A 20,316-nucleotide genomic window follows, 5' to 3' on the forward strand; every position below is an offset into this window, starting at 1 on the left:
TGACCTAGAAGGATACAGGCTTCCAAAATATCAGCACCGATCAGGGCTGTGCACCAGTTGTGGACTAAGGATCCAGGAATATACATCAAAAAGAGTGAGACATTGAGAGGCTTGTGTGTGAAAATGATGGATGGCTTTATGCCATGTGCTGTGATGCCATTTGATGGACAATGGTGATTGCTCCTCCTGATACCCAAAGAAATATAGACAACAAAATTACATTAGATTACCTATAGTTATCCTCTGACATACAAAACCAGATATAAATAGTCATCTTATACTCCAAGTATAAGCCTGTACACCAGCCTGATGTCCCCACCTGAGGTGTCCCTTTTTCCAAGAGATTGTGTGAAAGATTGTGGAGACGATGAAGAGGCTACTAAGGCCGAGCCCATAGATCCACGCTGAGAAGGCCTCCCATTGGTCATCCGACAGGAAGTAAAGGATGGTGCTACCAAGGATGCTGGGAATAATCCAAAACTGGAAGGAGAGAAGAAACACATAGTGCAATTGCTTAATGGTTCTGAAATCCTAGGGAAAGGATTCAAAGGTACGACAGCAATACAGTAGATGAACACCATAAATGGGGTGGCTGTGGTGCACATCTATAAATAAATCAACATGTTATACACATAAATTTAAAAATGAGCCTACAATTTATAAAACTAATCAATGGACTATATGAAGCATGCGTTTTTGCAAAGGTTTATATATCGAACCCTCAAAAATATGGTTAGCAGAAAACCACAACTGCTTAGTCCTACTTGTTTCTCCTCAGGTCAGATATAAAACTGTTAATGACATAAATGATGATATTACAGATTAGCAATAATGCTCAAGGGTTACATTTTTGCACTTTAACACCAGAGGAGTTTCTCATTGCTTTAACTGAATCAGACTGGTACATTTGTATGTTTTAATGAGATGCAATATTGGAGAGCTACCATACATAATTATCCCCTGTCTACTTGTATGATGAGGTTATTAGATTATAAAAGAAAAATGGTTAGGTTTACTTAGAGAAATATATCCATTACCATCACAAACCGAAAATTCATTTTTAATAGAGAAATAGCTGACTAAATTTACAAAGTTTCAATATCCGTTATATTCAGCTGGCCACAAAGCAGTATAACCACTTAGAAAGACGTAGAGTTTATTTTGGTTCAACTGTTCTACAACTACCTAGTCTGTTGAATGCTCATCTTAGTGCGAGATGATAGGTGGTGCCTAATATCCTTCACTCGTGATGTGGTGGACTGTGTGCCCACCTCTGTAAAAAAAAGTCTTCCATGATGCATACAGCTTAGGACAACTCTCTTGCTACCCAGAACCTCACCAAGGGCCAGATGTATGTAGCTATTTTCTACTTGCAAATGACCAGAAAATAGCATTTTGGTATGTACTAATATTCTGTAATTCGGTAATCAATTTACTGAATCGGAAAATAGGTTTGTGAGTTGCTATTTGGAAGGGGCGTGCCAAGACGTCCCTTCCAAATAGCGAGTCGCAGTGGCATGCATGATTGTTTTGCGACTGTGAATGTGGTCGCAAAACAATCGCAGTTACCACCAACTTCAAGATGGTAGTAACCCATTCGCAAAAGGGAAGGGGCCCTCATGGGATCCCTTCCCCTTTGTGAATGGGGCGCCAACAGGTTTTCAGAGCAGGCAGTGGTGCCCCTGACCACTGCTTACTCTGAAACATAAAAAAGAAACATTTCATGTTTTTGTTTGCAACGCATCCCGTTTTCCTTTGAGGAAAATAGGCTGCATTACAAAAAAACTGCTTTATTTAAAAAGCAGTCACAGACATGGTGATCTGCTGTCCCCAGTGGGCCACTATTCCTGTGTGTGTGGCCATTTCCAATAGGGTTGCAAATTGAAACCTGCCTCATTATATTAATGAGGTAGGTTATTTGCGACCCTAATGGGACCCACTAAATGGGTCTGAGACACATTTGTACATTTCATTTTGCGAGTCTCTAATTGCACTTCCCAATTAATCGCAATTAGAGACTTTCAAAGTGAAATGGTCGTACATCTGGCCCTAATAGTGGTACTACAAGAAGATTCCATGCAAAGGCAATCCCTTAGTACTTACCAAGTGAGTTATGCAATTCTAATTGTCAAGCTGATCTGCCTTCGGCAATTGAAGAGTAAGTGGTGTGGTCTTAAAACAGAGCAACAACCTAAATGGGTCGACAATGGTGCCAACATGGATTCCAAAGGGCCTTCCATGTAAACTAAATGAATCCATGCTTCCACAGAAAGGTCCTGGTAGTTTTAGATAGGGTCAATGACCAACTCAAGGACAAATGTGAACCTTTCCCTAACTTGTTACATCGAGCAATAGATGATGGCTTAGTGGAGGAAGTGAATCTCACCCTCAAGAGGATACTTCAAAGGTAGGTGGAATTTGGGACAGTAATGGTCTGCGTGGTTCCTGTTGTCACTAGCTGCTGGTTTGAATAGAGACCATGTCAATAATATTGACACAGGGCAGTCTGCATAGAAATGCACATCTTAGAGAATGTCAGACCAGGCCCATCAATGCTGAGATGGGCAAGATTGTTTACCGACAAGTGATTGATCATTTCCTTTGACCTAACCTTGACTTGATTATCCAAGTCTTTCCATGGTAAAGGTCCATTTAGTCACTGGGATCCCTTGCCTATCCACATGAGTGAAGTGTGTCACTGTATTCAAATAAATTACAGTATTCATTAGGTACATTGTGCGTACGGCTGCACAAAATCATGGTTCTCTTACAGAGTGGCCTCAGTCCTACTATACCGTGACAGCCAGCCAGCACACACCAGAAATTGTTCATATGTGTTGGGTATGGAGAGGGTGATATCCCCTTGCCTTTCTTCAGCATAGGATTCGCTGTTCAGCCCTCCCCCTTTCTGTTTTGCCTGCTGTCACCTCACAGTATTGTCTCTGGATATAACCCACAACAACACTTTAATTACAGACATCTGTAAAAACTAGTGAAATGAAAGACACTTCTCCTTGATTGGGAGAAGAACTTGACTTTAAAAAAAATCCTACACTTTGGTTGGTGGAGATGGTGTGCTTGTGCCCCCGAGGGGCTTTAATATTGGGCCTTTTAGTCCAGACTATCACACATCATCCTGATGTTGAAAAATCCTTCACTTCATTGTTGATCAGACGCCGTGCCAAGAGCAAAGCTTTTGGTGGTAGTTGCTTTCCAACAAGCTGAGGACAAGCCTAGATTCCTGTTACACCTTACTGCTGTGACCATTGGTACAGTTGGAGGTGGACTGCCCTCTGACAAGAGGAGCAATACAGAACATTGGAAGACATGTACAAGTACCATTTAATTACTGATCTATAGTGGGGATGAATCAAGGAACTAGGACTATCCACTAGCGCCCCAGCTGACCTTGTACTAAGGCAAAGGCAAAGAGCAAAGCATTGCACGGTGTAAGGAGCTGCACTTGTTCACTTGTAAACCTGCACCATCCCTGACCCCATGAGGGAGTATATTTTGGACTTTACCAGCCTCATAGGGGCCAGGACATTTTGAAATCTTATATGCCTCCAATGTTGAGTCTGGATCTATTGGCTGGAATTCAACACTTTGACTCTGGTAACCTTTGTACCATCTCAATATCTCTTACAGTTTTGTACATATAATTTTTTAACCCCGAGATTGCAATAATAACGTTTTTATCCACCATAAAAAGATGCCTATGTGAAGAATATATTTTAGGGGCATAAGTCACAAAGTTAAGGGAAGTAACCTTTCATTGTATACACAATCTTTGTGCAAACACTGTAGGTAACGTCTGGCACATGAGTGCTGAGATCCCACAGCAGTAGGGGGGTTGTTAATTGTGGCACAGCTCTCATATGATAATAATGCATGTTACATACAGATCAGGCAGAAAAGGGAAACTTTCCACTTCCCTGTTGCGCACAGCGCAATCACCGCGATCCTTATTCTCAAACAAAGTAGTGAATCGATGTCTGGAGTTTTACAACGTTGCATGGATCTAGAGTTATTTGTTTATGGAACTCTTACAAAAACATTTTATTTAGGATTTCTCAAAACATGCCAGGTCACCGGCCATACCTTTAGTTTTTCAGAAGTAGTTATAGACATATTTTGTGGATTATGTTTTGCTTGTTAAAATATAAATGCATAGATCCTCAAATAAGCCAAGAATGTATACATGTATATATTTGTTTTTACTCCAAGGGTACATTTCTTTACAGGCTCAGAATCCCTTCCTCTGCACACCCACAACTGTATTCTTGGGCACTCCTTCCCATTCCGGAGATAGAATTACTCTTTCCTTTATCTATGGTAAATCTCTGATCATTTGGGGGTTGGAGGGGTTCTACAATTTGTTTGTCAAGAACTATAAATGTTTGTGAGTGTGTACAATGTTCACCACATAACTGCCTGCCCTTTAATGGCCGTTCACTACCAGGTGCAGGTTGACATACGCAGAAGACCTCCATTTGCAAACATCTTCAAGAATGAACCTGGAAACTCAGTAGGCAAGGCTTTGGTCACTAAATTTGGCCAGTGTTGTACCAACACTGAGGAAGCACGGGTTGAGGCTTGGTGCAGCATGAAGATGCCTCTGCTAATAAATGGGGACTGAAAGAAATTTATTAGTTTCTTTAGGAGAAAATAATCAATATCAATAATTCACAACGAACAAATAGAATTACTTCAAGTGAGGAAATCCTACCAAGGATCTATCGTCTGCGATGGTTAATGTTTTGGCTGTACTACAGACAAATGCAAATACATTATTTCCCAGTTTATTGCTGCACGGGAACAGGACATCTACTTCAGAAAAAGTAACCAAGAAACGGGGCTAGATAAAACCTGTCTGGAAGAGGAATGGAAACGGTATTCCCCAAACTTGTCACCACAACAAGCTTCCACTCTTGGTGGGAAGTTCAGCGGAGGTTGATTCAGAGATACTTCCCTGATTGAAGCAACTTAAATACTTGGGTGATCTAGGTGGCAAATGTTGGAGAGAATGTCAGTTCCTGATCTCCCATAGGGATATTTTCTGGACCTGCCTAAACATTCAATATTTCAGGGCCCAAATCCTCTGTGAAATTCACACAAATCTTAAGCAGTAAGTTCCCAAACATGAGAGGTTAGGATCCATTTAAAAAAGGAGAAGTACCCTCCTTAACCTTAATGGTTGCAGGCAACAAATGTTTCATGTCACAGTTCGACGTCATATTGGAAATCGGGGTCAATTTCAACAGTTAACCAATGGGCACATTAAGTGAGAGAAATATGAGTGATAGAGAGGTTAACACATAGGATCCAGCTCGGAGAACCATTCTTTCAGAAGATATTGGCTCTGTTTGACCATCTCCACCCACCATAGGTTTGAAGTACAGCACAGAGGAGAACAACTAACCATGCAGTGACCTGACACTTATCATTTTACCAAGCACATACAAAGAAAAAGATAGGTCTAACAAGCTTGTAACAGACGAAAAACTGACACTCCAAGAAGCCACCACAAGGTATTCCCTCAACAAAACTGTTTGATTTCGAATGCTCCTATTATCATTACCATCAGCCGCGCAATATAACTTTAGAATCACTTGTAACAAATTCACAGAACGTGCAATAGATTCTGACCATGGAAACATTGCCCACAAAGAACCAAAAACTTTTCAGCATCTATGATTCAGATCATTCAGTGCAAAATCGTGGCCAAGCAGTACCCTGTTTTCTGTTCCCAAGATCTTGCCCACTTTCCCTCCTGTTTCTATCCACCTCATCTCAGATGCACATTTCCCACACTGGGATGGACACTCAGGTTAAATTTGTTGAGACAGGTTACTCTTTGCTATGTACTGTACGCAAGTAGGGGCAAGGACACATTTCTGGTCCAGGGAAAGTGTCCAACTGGTCTGACCAAGTCAACCAATGTAGTGCCGACAAAGTTCTGAGGTGACAAAGACTGTTGAGGCTTACCAGAGCCAGATGTCTGAGGTAAAATATTCCTGAAACTAATATGAAAATAAAGCACTAATGACGTAAGGAGCTAATTTTTTAAGGATGATCCCCCAATTTGAATGCTTTGTGACCTGACAAAAACAAGAGTTATTCTTTTCCAATAAAAGCTCAATAAAAACTCAAGTTAAAAAAAGAAGCAGAGGACCAGGCATTTTATAGCAAAGCTGCTACATTGTTTTTTTTTAACAAGGACCTCTGGTTTTTTTATTGAAACTTTGTCAGTAAAGAGAGTCGCAAAATAAGTCCTCTAATAGAAACCAACTGCAGCCCTGTAGGATAATACTAAGCCAATCTTGTCCTACTCACAGACGATTTAAAGCATGGGCAAAGTGGGCAAATGCCAAGGGCCCTCACCTCCCCACCCCCGGGAACGTAAACTTTCTCTTGTAGTGAATCCTAGTTTGTTTTAATGGGATAGCAGGAGTTAGCTTAGCCGCTGGTTTGTAGACTCGTGCCCCCGTCACCTAGTGACTTTTAACCTACTTAGCTTGCTCTGTCTTAGCCCATTTAATTATTAATTTCTTCTAAGATGGCTGCCTTGTTTATAGTTAGGCCACTTGTTATGAGTTCCATTATCAGTGTCACCGTGCCAAGGCGTCAAGATCAAGCACCAAAGACAAACAAACAGTAGGTGTTCACACTTAGGGATTTTCCCTCTCTATACTTTCGAGGGATTGTTGATATTAATTGCCATCCCAAGCATGCCTGTTATCTATTGTTTTGGAATACACCTACGTCAGGGTACCTTGTAGATCTGTATAAATACATCACACTTTAGACAGATAATATGAGGGATTCCGACCAGAGGGCATCGCCACCATCGCTGATACCGATGCTGCAGTCATCTTGACGCTGACCCAGTCTTCATGTCCCTGCGGAGTCTGAGATAGAGACCTCATTCCAAGGTAACGAGGGTTGGGGGCTCCTCTGATGGACACGGCTTTGGCAGATTAGGTTTAGCAAACCCAGCTCTCCTTTAGGTAGGAGGTTAGGCCTATTCACATTAGGGTAATAGGGCATATTCCATCTTATATATCTCTTTCATGCATTGCAAAATGGTGGGGGTCTTTATAACAATGACTCTCTTCTTCACAATACAGTTACTTGCTATATTCATTATCCTAATCATTGCAGTTCATGCAACTTATCGCAAATTGCAGTTATGTTAAATAAAAACTATTATAACTTCACTGCATCTGTGTTATTGCCTTTGTTTGTATGAGACCTAATATATCTGTGAGAAAAGGGTAATCTCCGTTTAACCACGACATTCCCTGAGATATCTTATTTCGAGTCCATGCGTAAACGACTGCCATAAATCACCTTTTACTTTAGTATTTCCGGTGAGGTGCTGCTAGTGAGCCGGTAAGGTTGGGACAACAGTTGCGACTTGTTGTAGGAAAGACTCAGTCACCTACAGACAAAAGTACTGTCATCCTTAAACCAGCAGTCTTGCTCAGAGCAAGAGTCCAAACTACGACATGGCACCACCAACGATGGTGTTTAGGCACTAATTTACGGATACCCTGACTATCACTGTCTCACAGACAACAGGTACCCTAAGTACCATTATACGGAGACGTCCGTGGTCTTGGGGAGAATCCTCCTCGGCTGAAAAGGCAACACCTAATTAAGCTGTAGGTTGTTCGAGCTCGAACTCATAAAAAGGAAAATACTTCCCCCATCTGGTGTTCCGTTTCCCTAAACAACTATGGCTAATACCATAGATATTCCTGCAAATGCTAGACATGCACTTACACAACATTTATTAGCGCATGGCCTTACAGAAGAGGGTGGGGATGTTACTCTGATAATAGAGGCAACTGAAGCATACCAAACAGAAACGTTTTACTGTTGGGTCACCTTTCCTGAGGTTGACCAGAGAATACACACATTTCACACATATGAAGTTGCGAACGTGCCTGTACAGTACGAAGCATACCAGTATCATGAAATATTGCTCACATATCAAGAGCATCAGAACTGGTTTGAAGGCGCCCTACCACATGTACTACAAAGAGTGAGGTTAGGTCCCTTAAGTAATGAGGGTCCTACGTGGCCTATGTTCGCCACATATACACCTCACCCTGGCATTCAGAATATGCCGATAGCAGATTTACGAGTTTTATATAATGAATTAGTGGCATTATATATACGATTGGTTCAGTTCGTAATGCGAACATTGAACACAACATCAGCGCGTCCAGCACCGCCAGTAGCTGGTGGTTATGAATTGGCTACTGGGATTAATCCACAAACAGTGCATACTATTATGGGTAAAGTGCCCACAGAACGGGAAAAAATACCGTTCTGGATAGCCCAGAAAACTAATCAGCTGGAAGCTGTGTTTCCCCATACGGGACCACAGGAAAAACATAGACTGCTCACGATGTGCTTGCCGTTTGGGATGGTTCCCTCGGTGGATGACTGTGCCACATAGGGTACAGTCTTCGCTGCCATATATACTACCACACATGATACCCCGACACTTGCCAATTTACCGGAAGTGTTAAAACAAATACAAAATGAGCAAGGGGCTGCACCAGCCCTGGATCTGGGGATGAAATTAATGCGTAACTTTGACGCCGTCTCCTCAATTATAATGAGTAATATTAAAGGGGAAGCGGTAGCACTGGCAATACGCCAGCGTCTCCGGGAAACTCCAAATTTGGAACAAGAGAGACAGCTACCGAAAATAATTTCCGATACTTATACAAGTATAGGACCGGATAGTTTGGGAGCCAAACCTAAAAAATTGGAGTTACAAGGTACTTCCCATAAGGAGGGTACCAAGCAGGCACAAGAGGGCTCTAAAAAACGCTGGGACAAACAAAAAGATTTCAAAGAAAAAAAAATAAGAGAGCTGATTCTCCACATCCGGAGTACTCCGAAAGGAGGTATAATCTCAGAAATAGGGAGAACATTAGAACTCCAGACAGATATAGTGATTCACGTCCCTCTCGTTCCTTTCAGGACGCACCGGATAGACGTAGCGAGAGAGGGGGCTGTCACGATCGACGTCAGTAATACGTGAAAGAAAAAAAAGACTCACCACAGTCTACCATTAAAAAAGAAGAAAAGACTCCTCAGCAAAAGCCACAGTTTAAAAAGAAGAAGGTGGCAGCACTGACAGTTAAAAATGCCAGTAGTATTGATAACGCTGTTGAGGAACAAGACATGGGCAGTGACTCTGTTAGACAGCGCGGCAGAGGTCACGATATGTCACCAGAGTCTGAAAGATCATCTGGACACGACAGCAACTAGCGATTACATCGCGGTTGAAACGGCGGATGGCCGCATTCTTCCTTCCGATAAGGTTTATGATTTAACGATTCAAATAGAGGGAGACGTGAAACGCACTATTAGTGTGATATTTTGGGATGAACTTACTAGTGATATCCTATTGCCCGAGAGAGACTGACCACCTGTTCACGTCCGCAAGCTCCCGCATGGGGAAGATGTCATTTTGCCTTCTTTCTCCGATCTTGTCCCAGAAGCGGCAAAAGAAGCCTATTCTGTTAAATGGGCTTTAGCGCAGGCACCTGCGCTATACCGCAATCATGTAGGTTGGGACAAGGAGTCTCCTTGTCATGTTATTCCCGTTAGGTCAACTCCCCAACCGCAGCCACAATTCCCTGTTAAACATGAAGCAAAAGCTCCGGTGAAAGAGATCCTGTCACAACTTGAGTATCAGGGAGTAATAGAGCCCTGTACATCTGCGATGAATAACCCATTATTCCCCGTTTCATAGCCTGATCATTCATATAGAATGGTAGTTGATTACAGACACTTAAATAGTCATACACGCACATATGCTAAACAAAACTCACACAGCACGGCACTAATAAACAATATAGTGCGTAAAAAATATAAAACTACATTGGATATATCTAATGGATTTTTCTGCAAGAATTTAGCACATGAAAGTAGGGACCTAAGTGCATTTTCATTTGGCTCTCAGAAACGCTTTTGTCATTTACCTCAAGGCTATAAAAATAGCCCAGGCCTGTTTTCAGCCCGTGTGACATCAATTTTGAACGAGATTGATTCCGATGCATTGTCCTATGTGGATGATATCTATCTCACTGACGACACCCTCGACATTCATCTTGCGAGGGTCGATCGGATAATTTTGGGATTTGCGAACATCGGTTATAAATTTAATTTTAAGAAAAGCAAAATAGCCTTTCTTAATGTGTTGTTCCTGGGATATGAGCTATCAAACGAAGGGAAAAGCCTGGCCCCGCACTTTCTAGAAAAGTGAGCTCAACTACAGCCTCCCAACACACTTAAGAAATTACAGTCATTACTGGGTTTCTTCAATTTTGGCAGAACATACATTCCAAATTATGCAGAGCGCATTAAGCCACTTTATGACTTAATTCAGCCCAATTTTTCTAGCAGCCGATGGACGATTGAGCACACACACATCCTTAAAGACATGCAACGGGACATGCTAGAAGCAAAACACTTACACACACGTGACAATAAAACAAATTTGGTCATCAGAATAATTGCTGGTGCCCTTGGGTTTACTTATGTCACCTTTAATGAGGGTGACACAGTGCCGATAGCATATAAATCACATTTATACTCAAATGCTGAAAAACGTTTTGCACCTACAAAAAAGATTCTGACAGCAGTTCAGATGGCCGTCATAAAGGAGAGGCCGCTTGCCCAGGGGAAACGCATTATTGTTGTCTTCCCGGTGCCGGCCTTAGAGGCTGTACTAAAGCGAGCGTTCCGAAAGCCAAGGCATTACATCCACGTTGGATTCAATGGGCAACGTCTCTGACCGCCACGGATGTCGATTATGTATTCGATCCAAGACTTCAGACACAAGAATTTCTCCAGTATGAACAGGATTACCCCGCTCCTCTAAATATCTTGCCACTAGACAGTTATAATACTATAATTTATACTGACGGATCAGCACAACCGGCTGTAGGTACTAAACATCAATACTCGGCAGCTTGTGCTGCCGTGTGCGGAGTGATGGAAGATGGAGTTTTCCACCCTCACAATACCTACACGCAGACCTTAGGGGACTGCACAGCCCAGTTGGCTGAGCTTAAAGCTCTTCTTCTAGCGCTCGAACATACTGAGGCAGGAAGACAGACTTTGATAGTCTGTGATTCATATTACTGCGTCCAGTCATACAATGAATATCTCCATCATTGGAAACTGAACGGGTTTAGGGATTCTAAAGGGAACACCATTAAACACAAAGTATTGTGGGGAAGGGTGGCTGATCTTAAGGATAAGCTACCAGATGTCCATGTAGTTCATACATTAGGACACCAACGTATAGGAATACACGTTGCAGGTAATACGTTGGCTGATGAAGCAGCCAAAGCATCAGTAGCTACGGCTTCTGTGGCTGCAGAGACTCGTTCTCAGACGAGGCTGGATAATGAAATGCTGATTGCCGTTAAAGCTTTGGCTGCAGGCAAGACCCTTCCAAAAGGTTACCCTACAAACTATACTTACCATATCAGTGCACAGAATGTTGCTTATACAACAATTCCTAGGGTTGGAGATCGAGTGATCCCTAATGAAGACCAGAGATTAGAGCTGATTACAGCAGCACATGAGGGTGTCGCTTCTGCACATGCTGGTGTACAGGCCACAATAACAATTCTACAGCAACGATACTGGTGGCCTGGTCTATGCAGATGAACTAAGCAGTATGTCCTTTTCTGTGACATATGCCAGCAGATTAAGGGCTCTAATATCAAACGCCCTCCGCAGACATCCCTCTTAGTGTCAGACAAGCCACTTCAGTGTGTGTACCTGGACCATTGTGGTCCCTTACAACCTGATGGTGCATACAAATACATTCTAGTGGCTGTGGATTCCTGTTCTAGATTCCTGTGGGTATGGCCACAGCGGTCGGCTGACTCCCGGACTGTTATAAAAGATTTGCTGATCTTTATCGGTACATATGCGGTTGCAGCATTCCATTCGGACCAGGGCCCTGCATTTGCCTCTAAAGCATTCAGGGACACCATGGGGACGATGGGTGTTGAACTCCATTACTCCTCACCATACCATCCCGAGGGAAATTCAGTCGTGGAGAGGCGGAATCGTGATCTAAAGCAGTCCTTAACAGCTCGAGTATTAGGTTCAGGCCGCAGTTGGTTACATCACCTATATGGGGTCCAGAGAGCACTGAATAATCTGCCAAGACGGTCCTTGGGGGGACGCTCACCATATGAGGTTCTCTTTGGGATACCTATGTATGTCCCAGATCTTGATGCCCCTGGTACGGTGGCAGCAGAAACACCATTTGACATAAAAGAATGTCTCACTGTTTTACAGGAGCTTCAAAAATTTTGTGATGATAAATCATCTGCAAGTGCTGCCACCTTGGGAATAAGGGAATTGTCGAAAACTACGACTGGCTGGATTCCTAACGTTGGGGATCTGGTTCGTGAGAAGATCGCTGTAAAGAAGGAGTTCAGTCCATCGTACAGAGCACCTGTACCAGTCTTGGGAATAAAAGGTACCAGGACTGTCATCTTACCACCACTGTCTGGTTCTAAATCGAACAGATACATCTCCATTGATGACATCAAATTACACCATGTGGCCGATCCTTCACAGTAGACCAGGAGGTCCCTTGGGTGGTTCCCGATCCCCTCTCACTACCCAACAGGACATCCATCTACATAGTAGGATGAACATCACCACTGATTATGCAACTATGTCAACTGCTGTTCCAGACACTTCCTCGACCATGGGGAGGGCGTAAAATGAACTTTTGTTGGTTCCGGTCACATCTTCAGTGACCACCCCGCTCCAAGATTTGGCTGTATTTTACACGAACACTTCCACGACTAATGACGTTGTCTATCAAGAGCCTCCGCATGCGATGGATCAGAATGTACCGGCTCCTGTGTTTGCAGGGACTGCCTCTGGCTATTTCGTTGACATTGATGATTTTTCTTCGGATTCATCCTCTACAGTGGTTGACAACATCTCAAAAAGTAGTAAGCTGTATCGATGGCTTAAGAAGAACTATTTGATCTACCCATGGAACTATTTTTGGCTCTGTTTGACATTTATTGCATTATTTTTATGGGTTGGTTTTGTGACTGTTTTCTTTTTGCTTATAAATGGTCACTATATTCCTGATCGCTCCTCAGTGTAGCCTGTTGATGAAATTTTAACACCTCATCATTCTTCACATAAGGTCCGGAGAGATTTGTTCCCAGTAAATATTACAGCAATACCAATTACTGATGGGATTGTGTGGGACAAAGCTCCATTCGATATATACGGGCCTACAGAGATTATTCAAATACCATACGTGTTCAAAATTTCAATGTCTGATGTTATTACACCTAATGTTGTCTCTGATGATTGGGCTGTCCAAACAGTTGATTCCATGCTAACTGAAATGAAGGACTATTCCGCTTTTGAAAGTGATGATGCATATGATTATACAATGAATTATGGGGAAATGTTCTGCTACAACAATTGGGGACATCACTACCTACACCGTGCCACTAGATATAGGCCTCTCTTGAACTACACACAGTGGGAACACTGTTCGACACCACAGGTGGGGAGTCCAAAGTATTATAGCGATAAATTTACATACTTTTCTGGGCATGATACAAAAAAAGCAGAGTCGTATTATTTTAAAATACCTCTGGCACAAATTAGGAAAATTTTCCTTACAGATACAAAACTGAGTTATTCAGATCCCTTTGTTTCCCGGCTCTCGATTGAGGGTTACAAATATTGGAAAAACACTATTGACTTGAAAAGTGTTTGGGGAACACAAGATTGGCAGATACAGGGTAGGGAGGCTTTGTTTCGAGCATGCCTGATTCCTGTGCAAATGATTTTCTTAAATGACACTATTGAGCAGACATCCTGTCTGGGGTTGGCAAAAATTAAAGACCTGAACATGGCCAGTATCCTGACTCCGACAAAATTTAGAGATTGACAACGCTTCCTTAATATCACAGAGGACAGGCTAGGTGCAATGGTTAAGGCTGGTGCCTATAATTCTTCACTTTCCGGTACCGGCAGTTGGTTGGTATGGCCCACAGATACTAATGAGTGTCAAAAGCGTTTCTTGAACACTTCAGGTTTTTTTTTTTATAAATAGACCTGACCCTCGCTTTCTATCAGGACAACATACAGGTATAGTTACAACATACAGTGTGGGTAAGCTGTGCCAGCAATGGGTGCAAACAAACACGTTAACAGCAGTTAAGAAACACCTGAACCCTCTTTCCGACAGATTAGACTTACAGGATTTTCTGCTAGGTCCTAGAAGACAGCGCTCGAAACGGTTTTTGTATGCTATGTACAATGAAATTTGGAAACTTTCCCAGATTGAAGCTGCTGCACGTTTAAGGCAACTGGATAAGGAAAATTTGGAAAAAACATTAGCTGTTGTCGACAATGGCATGAACACACTGGCCCTCATTCTGACCTTGGCGGTCGGCGGAGAGGCGGCGGTCGGACCGCGAACAGACCGGCGGTATTAAAAATGGCATTCTGACCCTGGCGGGAACCGCCAACACAGCCCGCCAACTTAACACTCCGACCGCCACAGCGGTACAAACAAACAGCGCGGCGGTTCCCGCCAACAGCCCGGCGGCAGACAAAGTACCGCCCACCCTATTACGACCCACCAATCTGCCACCTTTTCCGGGGCGGGAGCACCGCCGATAAGAACACGGCGGAAACAGACTACGAACGGGAAAACGCTCACCTCTACGCACTCCACGCGAGATTCCGGCAGTATGGAGCCAGAGTTACAGGTCATCCCCGCACTCCTATTCCTCCTCATATACCAGGAGCACGCCCGGCGGCGCGGAAGACATCGGTGAGTACTGCACCTACGACACAGGGGAGGGAAAAGATTACCGGCACACACCCACCCACCCACACCCACTACAACACACACATCAATGCATTCCCACAGATCACTGTCACAACCCACAAACCACCCCCCTCCGAAATAATGCAAAGACCAAAAGAAGAGATCATAAACGGGCAGATATATTGAAATATGTACGCCATTAATCCCAAAAAATAAATAAACTATGTACAAAATATATACAGCTACTAAATGTAGTCCAACCACTGTCCGTGGATCACAGGGGTCCTGTGCAAAGGGGCAAGGCCCAGTCCCACGACAAGAACTCCACGGAGAGAACACTGCAGGGGCATCAGAAAGAAAATAGGACAGGCACCTCAGGGGGAAGGGAAGGGGGGGCACCTCAGCCACTTGAGTACACGACGCCAGATCCACGAGGGGACTCCATGACCACTGGGCCATCCTGGGGAGAGCAAAGCCACAGTCCATACAGTCCATACAGTGGGTGGCCTGCCCACTGGGCCATCCTGGGGAGAGCAAAGCCACAGTCCATACAGTCCATACAGTGGGTGGCCTGCCCACTGGGCCATCCTGGGGAGAGCAAAGCCACAGTCCATACAGTCCATACAGTGGGTGGCCTGCCCACTGGGCCATCCTGGGGAGAGCAAAGCCACAGTCCATACAGTCCATAACAGACCCCACTGCCACTGGAGGAGGCAAGTTGGCCAGAGGACATCCTGCAGCCCTGCCCGAGATAGATCCTGCCCTGGCACGTCTGCCAAAGGGCCAGCGGTTCTTGCCCTGAAGGGCCCAGTTCTGCGGTTCTTGAGACGGCGGGGCCCAGTTCAGCGGTTCTTGAGACGGCGGGGCCCAGTTCAGCGGTTCTTGCCTTGAAGGGCCCAGTTCAGCGGTTCTTGCCTTGAAGGGCCCAGTTCAGCGGTTCTTGAGACGGCGGGGCCCAGTTCAGCGGTTCTTGCCTTGAAGGGCCCAGTTCAGCGGTTCTTGAGACGGCGGGGCCCAGTTCAGCGGTTCTTGCCTTGAAGGGCCCAGTTCAGCGGTTCTTGCCTTGAAGGGCCCAGTTCAGCGGTTCTTGAGACGGCGGGGCCCAGTTCAGCGGTTCTTGCCTTGAAGGGCCCAGTTCAGCGGTTCTTGAGACGGCGGGGCCCAGTTCAGCGGTTCTTGCCTTGAAGGGCCCAGTTCAGCGGTTCTTGCCTTGAAGGGCCCAGTTCAGCGGTTCTTGAGACGGCGGGGCCCAGTTCAGCGGTTCTTGCCTTGAAGGGCCCAGTTCAGCGGTTCTTGCCTTGAAGGGCCCAGTTCAGCGGTTCTTGAGACGGTGGGGCCCAGTTCAGCGGTTCTTGCCTTGAAGGGCCCAGTTCAGCGGTTCTTGAGACGGCGGGGCCCAGTTCAGCGGTTCTTGCCTTGAAGGGCCCAGTTCAGCGGTTCTTGAGACGGCGGGGCCCAGTTCAGCGGTTCTTGCCTTGAAGGGCCCAGTTCAGCGGTTCTTGCCTTGAAGGGCCCAGTTCAGCGGTTCTTGAGACGGCGGGGCCCAGTTCAGCGGTTCTTGCCTTGAAGGGCCCAGTTCAGCGGTTCTTGCCTTGAAGGGCCCAGTTCAGCGGTTCTTGAGACGGCGGGGCCCAGTTCAGCGGTTCTTGAGACGGCGGGGCCCAGTTCAGCGGTTCTTGCCTTGAAGGGCCCAGTTCACCGGTTCTTGAGACGGCGGGGCCCAGTTCAGCGGTTCTTGCCTTGAAGGGCCCAGTTCAGCGGTTCTTGCCTTGAAGGGCCCAGTTCAGCGGTTCTTGAGACGGCGGGGCCCAGTTCAGCGGTTCTTGCCTTGAAGGGCCCAGTTCAGCGGTTCTTGCCTTGAAGGGCCCAGTTCAGCGGTTCTTGAGACGGCGGGGCCCAGTTCAGCGGTTCTTGCCTTGAAGGGCCCAGTTCAGCGGTTCTTGCCTTGAAGGGCCCAGTTCAGCGGTTCTTGAGACGGCGGGGCCCAGTTCAGCAGTTCTTGCCTTGAAGGGCCCAGTTCAGCGGTTCTTGAGACGGCGGGGCCCAGTTCAGCGGTTCTTGCCTTGAAGGGCCCAGTTCAGCGGTTCTTGCCTTGAAGGGCCCAGTTCAGCGGTTCTTGAGACGGCGGGGCCCAGTTCAGCGGTTCTTGCCTTGAAGGGCCCAGTTCAGCGGTTCTTGCCTTGAAGGGCCCAGTTCAGCGGTTCTTGAGACGGCGGGGCCCAGTTCAGCGGTTCTTGCCTTGAAGGGCCCAGTTCAGCGGTTCTTGAGACGGCGGGGCCCAGTTCAGCGGTTCTTGCCTTGAAGGGCCCAGTTCAGCGGTTCTTGAGACGGCGGACGGTCTATGGCCAACTGCTAAATGCCTGGTGGTGCCCTCCTGGGCAGCGGGGATGGTGCTCCTTCACTGCCCACCTGGGCTGTGGGTGGTGGGGCCCTCCTGGCCAGCTGGGCTGGGTCCTCCCTGGGCAGCGGCTATGGGGCTGGTGGGCTCTCCCGGGGCAGCTGTGCCGGTTCCTCCCGGGGCAGCGGCTATGGGGGTTGTGGGCTCCTCCTGGGCAGCAGGCCTGCTGCCTGACCTCTCCAACTTGCTGCCCTTGCCCTCCTTAGTCGTCGGCCTGTGGCCCTTTCCTCCCTTTGGAGCTGTGGCTGGTGACTGTCTCTGGGTGGTGTCCGGGGGGGATGTAGAAGGCGGGCTCCTGCGGCGCCCCTTCCGCCTTCTGCTCCTCTTCCCAGGGGGTGGGCTGGCTGTCCCCTTGCTGCTGGGCGAAGATCCAGACATGCGGGCTGGCGGGCTCCAATACCCCTGCACCCTTGTCAAGGGGGCTGCAGGGCTGGTGGTGGCTGAGGTGCTCTTCTTACCCCGACGAGAAGGAGGGGGGGGCTCAGGGTCAGGAAAGAAGTTAGTAGTGGCGAGGAAGAGCTTCTTGGGACAATGGAGAGTGGTAGGTACAGTGGGAATGGGAGTGGAGGGAGAGGATGTGGTTGTAGGTGAGTCACGTTTGCTGTCTTTGGGTGCAGGTGCAGGAGGGATAGGCTGTCGTGAGGTGGATGGCTGTTGGGTGGGTGGGTGGCTGCGTTTGTGTGGTGTGGAAGAGGGGGTGACAGACACAGTGGGAGAGGACACAGGGGACGTGTAAATGGCAGTGGGGGTGGTGACTGCACGTGTGCGGACTGGAGTGGAGGGTGTGCTGGTGATGGAAACACTGGCTGATGGTGAGGTGAATGGAGGTGTGAGTGTAGACGTCACAGGGAGGGAGGAGGGAGACGAGGAGGTGGGGGTCACAGAGGTGGTAGTGACTGTTGGCATGTCTGCATCGGAATGTTGCGTGTGTGAATGTCTGCGTGATCTGTGGTGCTTATGTTTGGATGAGCTTCTCTTGGGTGTTGAGGTGTGTGCAGGCTGGTCTGATGGTGTGGGTGGGACAGGCAGAGGAACAGGAGACTGGGATGAGGGAGTTAGTAGAGGCAGGCAGGAGACAGGGACAATGGCTGCCGTCAGTGCTGAGGCCAGAGCCTGGAACGATCGCTGATGGGCAGCCTGACCCGAATGAATGCCCTCCAGGTACGCATTGCTGCGATGAACCTCCCTCTCCACCCCCTGGATGGCATTCAAAAGGGTAGTCTGCCCAACAATGAGCGTTCGGAGGAGGTCAATGACCTCCTCACTGAGGGCAGCGGGGGTAACAGGTGCAGGGCCTGAGGTGCCTGGGGCGAAGGAGATGCCCGGCTTCCTGGCAGAGCGGGCACGGGGCGAACGCTGAGGGGCTGCTGGGAGGGCGGAGATGGTGCGCTGGGTGGCGGCTGTACCTGTAATGGCGGGGGGCACGGATGGTGCCACCCCCGCAAGGGAGCCCCCTTCCGAGGACGTGTCCGTGTCGCTGCAGGCTCCAGTCGTCCCCGTCGTGGAGCTCCCCTCGCCCTCCGTCTCACTGGTCCAGTCTGACTCTGTGGCATGGCCCTCCTGGGCCATGTGAGATGCAGCTCCCTCCTGCCCCGATGCCACTTCTCCTCCGCCTGATGATGCTGATGCACACAAGCACAGAAAGACAAACAAAAAGGGGGGGGGAGAGAGAAATAAAGGGATATTGAGTACATGGATCTCCGGTACAGTTAGCGGACATGACAGACACAGATGCCCCCTGCACTAAGTTGCGCACTTGGGGTCCGCTACGCATTCCGTGGAACATGCCCTACACGCCTAGAGTTGACAACTGCACCCATGGATGACACGGCCCAGGGATGGCTGTACTGACACACTACTGAGGGTGGTGGCTGGGGACACAGGGGCTTACGGGGGTGCCCAGCCTACAGATATCGCCCTGGCCTAGGGGGACCCACAGCCCTCCTCCCCCACCCAGACACCTCCACTGCGCGACAACAGAGTAGATAATGCTTGGACTCACCCCCTTGTGTCTGCTGTGCTGCCCTCACGCGCCCATCCAAATCAGGGTAGGCCACCGCCAGGATCCGGAACATCAGGGGGCTCAGTTGACGGCAGGCACCCCGCCTACGTTGGGAGGCCATCCCCAGCAGAGACTCGGCGGTCTTCTTGGTCCCGCGGCGGATGTCCTCCCACCTCTTGCGGCAGTGGGTGCCCCGTCGATGGTGGACCCCCAGGGCCCGGACTTCCTTGGCGATGGCACGCCAAATCCCGATCTTCTCATGGGCGCGGACCTATGTGACACGTACAGGGAGGGAGAAATACCACGTTCAAGTTACTCAGCATTTTCCTTTCCAGTGGCCCAACGCCCCCCATCCCCGCCAGGCCCCCCGCCAGGCCCAACATGCCCCCCATCCCCGCCAGGCCCCCCGCCAGGCCCCCCGCCATGCCCAACATGCCCCCCATCCCCGCCAGGGCCCCCGCCAGGCCCAACATGCCCCCCATCCCCGCCAGGCCCCCCGCCATGCCCAACATGCCCCCCATCCCCGCCAGGCCCCCCGCCAGGCCCAACATGCCCCCCATCCCCGCCAGGCCCCCCGCCAGGCCCCCCGCCATGCCCAACATGCCCCCCATCCCCACCAGGCCCCCCGCCAGGCCCCCCGCCATGCCCAACATGCCCCCCATCCCCGCCAGGCCCCCCGCCAGGCCCAACATGCCCCCCATCCCCGCCAGGCCCCCCGCCAGGCCCCCCGCCATGCCCAACATGCCCCCCATCCCCGCCAGGCCCCCCGCCAGGCCCCCCGCCATGCCCAACATGCCCCCCATCCCCGCCAGGCCCCCCGCCAGGCCCAACATGCCCCCCATCCCCGCCAGGCCCCCAAGCCAGCCAGTGGCCCCAAATCCAGATAGAATTAAACTCACTTGTTGGTCTGGAGGACCGTAGAGTAGCACATACTGGGGGAGGACCCCATCCACAAGGTTCTCCAACTCCTCTCCAGTGAAGGCAGGGGCCCTTTCCCCAGTCGCAGCAGCCATTGTCCCTTCCAGACCGAGGTCACAGCAA

General features: G+C 48.2%; 1 protein-coding gene across 1 annotated transcript in view; it reads right to left on the reverse strand.

The window, feature by feature from the left end:
• MMD2 (monocyte to macrophage differentiation associated 2) overlaps positions 1 to 20,316 on the reverse strand; it is a 240,607-nt gene that overhangs the window by 84,306 nt on the left and 135,985 nt on the right. The window contains exon 3 of the mRNA XM_069209978.1: positions 320 to 480. Coding sequence (XP_069066079.1) covers positions 320 to 480 — 161 coding nt within the window. The remainder of the gene's footprint in view (positions 1 to 319; positions 481 to 20,316) is intronic.

The sequence above is a fragment of the Pleurodeles waltl genome, chromosome 10 (genome assembly GCF_031143425.1).
Source record: "Pleurodeles waltl isolate 20211129_DDA chromosome 10, aPleWal1.hap1.20221129, whole genome shotgun sequence".
Classification (NCBI taxonomy): domain Eukaryota; kingdom Metazoa; phylum Chordata; class Amphibia; order Caudata; family Salamandridae; genus Pleurodeles; species Pleurodeles waltl.